This window comes from Geospiza fortis, unplaced genomic scaffold (genome assembly GCF_000277835.1).
Source record: "Geospiza fortis unplaced genomic scaffold, GeoFor_1.0 scaffold171, whole genome shotgun sequence".
Lineage (NCBI taxonomy): Eukaryota > Metazoa > Chordata > Aves > Passeriformes > Thraupidae > Geospiza > Geospiza fortis.
In genome coordinates, this window is record NW_005054313.1 from 8,655,783 (window position 1) to 8,665,631 (window position 9,849).

General features: G+C 38.9%; 2 protein-coding genes across 3 annotated transcripts in view; one reads left to right on the top strand and one right to left on the bottom strand.

The window, feature by feature from the left end:
* The window catches only part of CIB2 (calcium and integrin binding family member 2), a 28,332-nt gene extending 23,085 nt beyond the window's left edge, over window positions 1-5,247 (bottom strand). For both annotated transcript variants that reach the window (XM_031055957.1, XM_005419690.2), the window contains exon 1: window positions 4,844-5,247. In XM_031055957.1, coding sequence (XP_030911817.1) covers window positions 4,844-4,894 — 51 coding nt within the window. In that variant the 5' untranslated portion in view covers window positions 4,895-5,247. The remainder of the gene's footprint in view (window positions 1-4,843) is intronic.
* The window catches only part of IDH3A (isocitrate dehydrogenase (NAD(+)) 3 catalytic subunit alpha), a 17,875-nt gene continuing 12,949 nt past the window's right edge, over window positions 4,924-9,849 (top strand). The window contains exons 1-2 of the mRNA XM_031055913.1: window positions 4,924-4,939; window positions 5,171-5,405. Coding sequence (XP_030911773.1) covers window positions 4,924-4,939; window positions 5,171-5,405 — 251 coding nt within the window. The remainder of the gene's footprint in view (window positions 4,940-5,170; window positions 5,406-9,849) is intronic.

Genomic DNA, 9,849 nt, shown 5'->3' on the forward strand with positions numbered 1-9,849 from the left:
TATAAGATCTATTAGTAACTCTGTTCTAGCAATGTTTTACAAATCCAGTACTTTTGTTCTACATTCCACACGACTAAGACTGGCATGGAGTTGTGCAAGACTGAGTCTGCAAGATATTTATGTATTTTCATCACTGTTAGTGTATAAAGAGTTAACAGAGTCAATGAGTTAAAAATGCTGTTTGCATCGGAACACCAATGAAAATTTTACCACACAGCTCATCCTTATTTGTCATCATATATACTTCACAATTACACTCAAACCAACCCAAACACCCACTGAGTTTCAGAAGGAAAAAATCTGCATCTGTAAGAACCTGTTTACATATTCATATGGCAACAGGGGAGTAAAAACAAGTCAGACTTTAGCAAGGACTGAAAAAAAGCAAACTGCCAACAAAAGTAATTTTGCTCAATCTACAGATGCACCAAATGGTAACATGAAACAAGAACCTGACCAAAGGATATTTTCACAAAAAACTTGCTCCATTATTATGCTACTTTTACTTGCACAATAACAGCAATACTGTATCAAATGAAAAATACTTTTTACAGAAGATCCTGGGGAACCTATGAATGCACTTCTTGTATTCTTGCAAAGGATTAATTTTCCAAGACCCTGGATGAAGTCTGGATGGCTTTTTAAAAGACAGCTTGATGAACCTGTTTTACTTTACAAATGGTGTTTCTTGACAGATCATAACCTAACTTGTTTAACCTGGTTTTGCACAATGCTCATGAAATATAGTTGAATTGCACTTTAACGTCAATTTTGATAAAAGGAAAAAAGTGAGCTCTGTAATAGAGAAATTCTTGTGTAAAAGAAGAAAGTCATTACTTCATTGTACTATATTGTATTGCAATATTGCCCATAAGACTGCCAGGGTAAACATCAGTTTGTTTTGAGACTGTATTAAATAATGCAGAGTAAATAATACCATCAATGAAAAAATACAAATGGCTTGCAATAAAACCAGTAATATGCTTTATAATCTCTAGGTTCTAGAAGGGAAATAAACAAGCAAACAAATGGATCACTGAATTTGTACTGAATTCAGATCTCTTGATTCAAGTAATCCCAGAATAGGAAATGAGATTGACTGAACAGTGCAGGAGTTTGTCACAACCAAGTACAGTTTCTCTGCATTTCCTACTCAAAACAATTGTTTTACAGTTAGAAATGCTGTGCATCAAGGTGAATAAATGCTCTGAATGAATAAATAAGTTGCTTTACAGCATACTTGTATTTTCCATTCCTTCAAGCATCTGCACACACTCAAAACACCCTAAAATTTCAGTTAATTTTCTTTTCTCAATATGAGACTTGACCTCCAAAATCTGTAGGCAGCTTTTAAAATCTTAACTTTTAAATGTTCTTTTATTGCAATGAAATCCATCTTTCTTGCCTATCAATTCTTACCTTTTCCCTCACCAGACCTTGGTAAGATTTCACATTTTCTGTATTAAAAAAGCCCTCAACAACCAAAAGCCCCATTCACCAAAAAAAAACCAAACCAAAACAAACCAAAACAAACCAACTAAAACCCACAGGCAGAACTCTAAGGGCATAAGAATCATAAATGCCAGTAAAATTCCTTTTCTTAGAAGGTCAGTATTTTAAATGATGTGAATCTCTATGAGCAACTCAGTGCTAGCAAAAGCCTAATTTGCAAAACATTTCACTAGTCTTCTGAAAATGTAAAGAGCTGCCAACAAGAACACTTATAACAGGTGATATGATCTTAATAGCAGGTGTTAGGACAAGGTGTTAGCCTGGAAAGCTGAAAATTTCTTTTCTTTACTTTGCCTCTACCTACTTGAATTTAAAAACCAACCAACCAAACAACCAACCATACAAACCTGAATGGTTTAGTATTATCAAGTTCTATCACAGGTCTCTTGTACAAAGAGTTTCAAATGGCTACCAAACTCTATGAAGAGCATTTAAAAATTGTCCATTGAAAATACTGAGGTGTATATATCCTGTGGGTGACCACGTATACAATTCTTTAAATTAAAGTCAAAAGTTCTGCTAACAACTGGCTTTTCAATTTACATGCAAAAAAGGTGCACACATAGGCTTTTCAGAAAGTTTTATCTAAATCAAACAATTTGATCTCTTTTATTTCATTAATATCACACTAATGACCTGAGATTTATGTATGCCAGCTTTTCAAGCAGGTGATTTTTCTGCAGCTTAATCTTCACTCTCTAAAGCCAAAGCCACTTGCATAGGTTTTACCATACTTTAGGCACATGAACTTCTCACTTTTTCACCTCATGGCGTATTTTATGGAACAAGCACATAAAACACAATGAATTTTTTTTTAATTATAAAAAAATTTCCACCTGAAACAATATTAGGTGCTATAAGCTCAAAGCAATTTGTATGAAAGACAGAAATAATAGAAGGTACAACCAGATAATACAATGTCCAGAAACAGATTTCAATAAGGAAATTATAAGTCTAACCATGAGGTGAGTGAGGTTTTGAAAGGTCTACCAATAGGAACTGTGAGGAAGTAAAAAAGAAAGAACAACCAAGATATATTTTACAAAAAAGATTGACACTTTTGCTTCTGAATGCTGATACTATGAACACTGTACTACTGTTCATAGTATCACTGGACCACTGTTGTAAGGAGTACAGAACTAACTCACAGACACATAAATTCACAAGAAACTGCTTTAGGGAAAAAAAAAAAAGACTCAATGATCAATTTATAAAAGCAATTTATATGTAGATGCCTTCCTGGTCACTGGGGTACAGATGTGCACAACAGACTGTTGCAAAGTGGACTGTGGTACACAGTGTTTTGCTTTGGCCCACGGTTTAGAGGCCCTGGTAACTCAGCTGCTGGCTCAAGACATGAAAAACCTGCACTAAAAAAAATATGGAAACATTGCCCCATTCTTCTTTTTTCTATTCTGAAGAAATTCCACAAATGAGAAGATGGCAGGTAAGACAGTAAATTCCAAGTCAAAGAGCTCCAGGTACAAAGTGCCGTCTCCCCCAGGATGGCATGGAAAGGCAAGAGCTCTCTGTGTGGGTGGCTCCAGCAGTCAGCCCAGGATCTTTTTGTTTAAAAGACTCGAGAGAGATGCAAAACTAATAAATCAGAGGCAAATCATCATCAAAATTATGTCTTTATCTGATTCTTCACAGCATTAGGCTAATACTCCTTCCTGACAAATTCTGCAGGCCAGTTATTGTCCTGAAACCTGTTATTTTATGGTACTTGCCAAACACAGTCAAAAATTGTCTAGCTCTGCACTAATGAACTGCAAGTCTGCCTGTAACAGAGAAATCCCAAAGGTGACTCAATCCACTGGGCCAAACTCCTGCCAGGCTTTGAGATCAATTACCCAGCATTATGAAAGGCAGGGGCTGCAAAAGCCATTAGACAGAGGCAATTTCTACATGAAGAGCACTGAATTAGGGATGACATTTCAGCTCTTGCATTTGCCAGTTTATGTCAAGAGGATAACATTAATTACATTTGGATTTTGTTTTGTTTCACTGCAGTTGTGCTCTGTTTTGTGTTCACTTCTATTGTTAGTAGGAAGACTGGTGCTTTACAGATCTTTGATTTCTCTCTCGCCGCTCCAGCAGGGATGCAAAAAAGCTTTTTTGGATCTTGGACTGTTAAGTCTAAGATAATTAATTTAGATTAATACATTACAGACTGCTGGTGAGAAGTGTGACAAAGTGGAAATTAAGAAGGTCCACTGTCACATTTCCTACAATGACAAAAAACCCCACTAGGTATTTATAAAAGCATTTAGTTTATGCCTTACTTTCAGTGTGGGATAACGGTTGAAAGCATTTTATCATATACACCTGGCCTCGCTCCATGGCTCAATATTTACACCTCTGACAAGTCCACGTTAGCAATTACTTAAAATAAAATTACTAACTAAAATAATAGATTCTACTTCAATAGTTTTAATCAAAGATCACAAAGGTAAAATGTTATTAAGTTACTCAGTCCCTTAAGGGTCTGTATCTGTCCCTTGGTTATCACAAGATAAACTAAATCTTGATTTCCTGTGCTGCTAATTGAATGTTTATCACTTCATGTAGGAGAACAGGGCAATGCAGCCAGCCCTGGCTGCCTCTCTTAATAAGTAGTCAGCTGCCTCCTTCTTGAGCACACTTCTACTCAATGCTTTGCTTCACTGTATTTTCAGAAACTTGTTCAAGATGCCCACTGTGCAGACAGCTTCCTGAAATCCATTTCAGTGAGATGTGCAGTGTGCTGAAACATGACTAAAAACAGGGGATCCTATTTTTTTTCTTTTTACCCTATTTAAAAGCAGTTTATGCAATGTTAAGTAAATAAAGAAGTACCAAACTACCCCTGACATGAAATGCCCACTTACTTACAATGAGGTAAGAAACTGCTTTCCAGGAGTGGATACAAGTATAACAACACCTATTCTGGAATTACACTAAGCATATTTCTCTGACCTATCCTTAGGAGAAGTGAATTTAGACAAGATCTATTTTATTCCTTTCTGCTCTATTGTCAGCAAAAGGCATCGGGGAGAGAAGGTGCTACACTTTTGTCAAGCTAGTCACAATCTTTATTCTGCTTCCTAGTTCAGACACTGAGGATGTGACCATTCTCCCTCTATACAGAGAGGGAATTAAATGAATATATTCAACAACCCAGCCTTAGAATATTACTACAGCTGCTGGAAGGAACAGTAGAATGCAGGTTAGAAAGAAAGTCTTCAATTATATTGGAAAAAAACCACTCCCCAAACCAAACAAAAACCCAAATCAAAAACATACGTAGATTACTCCCTTTCATCCCCGAATGCAAACCAAGATATCTTACCTGGTAGGCATCTAGCTGTTCATCAGTAAATATTGTTTGCTTATTGCCCATCTTAAATGAGGAATTCCTCCTCTCGGCAAATGCATCCCATTAGAAGTAGCTGGATTTCTCTGTATTGTAGGCATTTAGAGCACGTATACTCCGTGAGTGTGCTGAAAAAATCCCAGAGCCTGCATTGAACTGGTTTGGATTGCACCTGCCCAGTGAGGAAGGACACAGTCTGGGAAATCTTTTCAAAGGCTTGACTGGAGTGTGCCAGGAAGGAAAGTGTTAAAATCACAGGCAGGTGTCGCGCAAAACCAGGGATACCAATCTTCCCCTTTTCAGATGCTTTTCTAAGAGGCATACGGAGCTTTCATAACCCAAACCCCGAGCAGCGGCTCCCAGCAGAACGCAGCTCTCTCGCCTCGGGGTCTCACTCAGGGCGCTCCTCACGGCACCTCCAGGTTTTGGAGCAGCTCTGCCAGCGCGGCTGGGCGCAGCCTCACCGCGTCCTCACGGCCCCACTCCCGCACCAGCTGCCGCGGGAAATACTCGTGTCTGCACCGTGCCCAGCGGGGATGTGAGTTCACCCCCAAAGGTACCGAACTGCCGGGCTCCTTCGCACATGAACTAAATTTTTGAAAGTCAGCAAGATTAAAGTAGTTAAACAGACGATATCCTCCCTCCTTCGACTCAAGCAAGCATAGCTGGGAAGGAAAAACGTCTACCACAGCCTAAAGGAAAAGCAGAAAGTGCCAGTAGAGGGCTCACGGTGTGTTTTAGCGCACCACAACCCCACTGACGGGAAAGTTAAAAAAAAATAAAAGAGTATCTATGAGAAGCAGACAGACAAAATCATATTATCTAACATCTGCAGAATGATAAGCTCTTATAATAACAGCAGGAAGAAGTCTGAGTGAGAAAGGATGGCAAAGGGGAAGAAGGACCCATTATAAGCTCACTTTCCATTCAGGCACATTGGAACAGAACGGGGTAAAATTTCCAACTTCTCTATTTGTAGTCTGCCAATGGTCATTATTTCCTCATCAAGATAGCAAGTTTAATAAAAACACTTGGAGAATTATCCAGTGCTTTTCCTGGCCTGATAGCAGGATTGGATAATAGGAGCTCACTTCACCTTGGCATGTAACAACAAACATTTAAAAGTAATAGGGAAAGCAAATATATTGTATACATAGTAAAAACATCCTATGAAGTGTGTTGGATATGTAGTAAAAACATTCTAAAAAGCGCTGAACCACAGACTGTTGTAAGAGATGGCTTATTCAAATTATAAGATTTAGAAATGCAGGTTTGATTAGCTGCAAACCAGCACTGCCCTGAGTTACAAAAATTACAAGGTATATCCCATATACAAAATAAATGCCTTGGGAGGAGGATGTAGGCAATAAGACTTATTAGCAATAAGCAAACATCAGAATTATAACATCAAAGAATGCATTCTAGCAATAGAGCGTATTGCAGCAGAGTTTCAAAGTAAGAGGGAAGAAGCTACAGTAGTAAGGAAAATACAAACAGAATGATTTACCATCAGACCAAGACAGCAGCAAGCACCTGTTCAAATACCATACAGTTGTACTGACTGTCACATGGCAAAACCGATCTCTGTTTTCCCAGCCACTGGTGCTTTTTTCTCCTTTTCCCTGGTGTGTAGTGGCACTAGATTCCTATTATGTTCCAAAAAGTTCTCCACAGGTAAGTGAGAACATTAAAAATAATTTTTTAAAATCTGCAAAATACAGTATTTCAAGTTTTTTAAAATCAAAAAACCAGCAATCTATAAGGGCCCCTTGAGACTAAGAACTTGCACTGTTCTGAAAGTTCTTACCTGCCCTCAGCTCTGAATGAGCTCCATCATTGGCTTTAGTGGTTATATGTATAATTAAGCATGGTTAATATCTCTGATCTGGTGCTACTAAAATGCAAGAGATAACAGCTGCTCTCAATCAGACCAGGCCAATGCTTAGGCAAGTGATTTGCATGAAATGGCATTCCATTCACAGCCACCTACTTCAAGCTGCCCATCTATGCAAATCAGATTAAGTATAAATGGCCAAATTACCTCTAATGTCATTATACAGAAGTTAATCATCAGCAGGGGTGGATATGGCTCAGTATATTTTAATCTTGTGATTCTGTATGCTTAACAACACTCCTGCAGTGAAAAGCTGACATCCCACCTCTTTGTTTTTCACCAGCTTTTATAGCCCTGGTGCTTCCCCTATACCCTAGATGCCAAACACATCAGAAAGTCTCTATCTTTTGAATCAAAATAACAGCAGTAAAATAGCAGCAGAGCTTAATTGAAATCATTAACCAGGTAAGGCTTACTTGTGGTTACAATGTAGGCCAGAGGATTCAGATAGAAGTGTTAACCAGCTAGGTCTTGTCAAGCATATCACAGTGGTAACTACATCTCAATGCACAATTACCTTGCTGTGCCAATTGGGTCAAATTTAAAGACAGTATAACACACAAAGTGTTTTTCACTCCTATTTGTTTGTACATGTCAAAGTTCAGATGATCTTTCAGTTTACTCTTCTGGACTTCCATCTGTTCCTATTTATCAAAGATTACCTTATTTGGCAGTTGAGTGTTAAGCAAACTTACTGCCAGCATGTTGCTGCAACAAATCTATAGTTTTCAATGTGCACAGCAAGAACTGACCTTAAATACTACCAGTAGCACTACCTTTCACTATATTTCAGTTTTTTAAAAACTGTTTGCCAAATTGAGTGGTTTTAAGCTATTAGAAATAGATAACAAACATCTTGCAATAGGTTGTGGATAAAGTTTTATAAGGGGGACAGTATATCTAGAATAGTCTTGCCATTTCACTGCCCATTGTACCAGAGACAATGGTTGAACAGCCCCTGCTCATTTGCTTTAGAATTTAAATCCCAGAGCAGGAAATACACTGTTACTCACCCCAGTGTAGTATTGGGCAGCAAGATGTGTATTTTGTCAGTGTAGTATTGTCAGCTGCCATGGCCTCAGCTGACCACAGGTGCAGTAGTTTGTTTCCACATCCACAGCTCAGGCAGTTGGATGTGCCAGGCTGGCAGCTCCACACAGCCTTTGGGGCAAATTTCTCTGCTCTGAAGTGTTGCAAGCCCTGGCTGTCACAACAGGTGATTGATCTGATTTATTAGGAGAGGTGTAAGTTTAACGGCCTCCAACAGACAGGTCAGAGTACCTTAAGTTGCCTCTGTAAATTATGCAGTGAGAATGCGAAGGTGGTTTGAGTATAAACTCCAGTCCCTCACCAAAGGAGGCTCGAGCTGCTCTGAACAGACCACTTCACCACAAGAGGATCCACAGAGAGTTTTAATAATCACGTTGCATATCTGCAGCTTTCACGTATTGGTTTGCTACAGCTTTTAGTAGGGGAGAAAGGAACCTAAGAAATTTCATGCCCAATACACCAAGTATTCCAACAACTTCCCTCTCACACAGATGCTTCCTTGAAGAATAACTGTTCATAAAGAACAGTTACTCTGTTAGCAAAAACAACAGTTTTGATTCAGAGGGGCTGCCTGTACACTTATTCTGTTGTTACCTTGCACAAGTCCCTAGGGCCCAATGCAGGTGTGAGTAACCGTGATCACTACGTGCAATGGGAGAAGTTCTATCCTCCAATGACGCTGTAAAAATCCCCCCTGAGTTTTTGGGATTTGTTTTATTACTGGAAGGCTATTCAAAATTCTGTTTGCATAAAATAAAGAAAAAATAACAACACTCACCTTATACAGCTGTTGTAGACCTAAAAAAAAATTCCTTAAAGATGCTACAGAGCTAGAAAACTACAATTGCATGAACGATAAATAAAAAATGAACTGTAAATACAGTTATGTAAACCTAAAATATGTGGAAAATGACAGTTTTTGCTACTGCAATGGGTTAAAAAGTTGCTTTTCCAACACATGGTGGACGGGAGGATGCTCTGAGCTCTGTCTGAGTAATGAATAAACAGCTTGAGAAACACACAAAACTAACATCTCAAACCAGGGAAAGCTGCCGACTTCGCTGTGAGGAGCAGGAACTTTCTAGGGAGTTTTAATGCTAAAGAAAACAAACAAAAGGGAAAACCTTGTGTGAAAATGTGTTGGTTTTATGATCTTATCGATCTAGCTTAAAAATACCCCACATTAGAAAAGGGAGGTTTCTGAGTACATTTTGTTAAGCCTAATTTATCCATAATAAATAGAAATTACCTTTTTTAAAATACCTTTTTTAAAGGTATTTTACACAAGACAGCGTCTTGCCTCAGGGACAAAATAATAATAAATGTAATGATTGCCTTAGCAGGCTAAATGTAATATAATGAATTTCCCTATAGGGAGTGACAAGGTAGTGATCACTAGGGGAAAGACAGTATTGCTGTCTCCTCACAGGCATTATTTTCTTAAGCAAAATAACTACTCATGGATTTATAATTGTCTCACGCAGCTCTTCTCAGATCAGATCCAAACCAGCCACTGTTAACGCCTTATTACTGTAGCATTATTATGGTAACACCCACAAGACATAGAGAAATGGGTGTTGAAAATGTGTAAAAGAATCCTCCACAATATCTCCCCTTCCCCCACATTTCAATCCAAGTGCAACCTAACAATGTAGATGCAGATAGTCACAAACACAAGAAAGCAACATGAATATATCTGTTCGCTGTGTATATAGTTACCAATACTGAGCTAAGTAACTGGAAATGCTGCTAATAATCTTCTAATTCTATCACCAAAACCTGGTACGAAATTAGTCTGAGACAAACCTCAAATTTTAACGTTGCCAAGTGTAAAAAAGGTAGAAGTTTTTAAAAGCAGCCATTCCCAGAGGTACGAGCTCAAACTGCCTTACTTCTAGCCTTAGTTCTAGCTCGGTGCTTTACTCTCCAGAAGCCCGCGGCCCTCCCGCCGCCCCCAGCGCCAGTGCCCGGTCCGTGCGCCGCCCCGGGCGGGCCGGTCCCGCGGCTCCGTGAGGCGCCTCAGGGCCCCCGCCGCCCC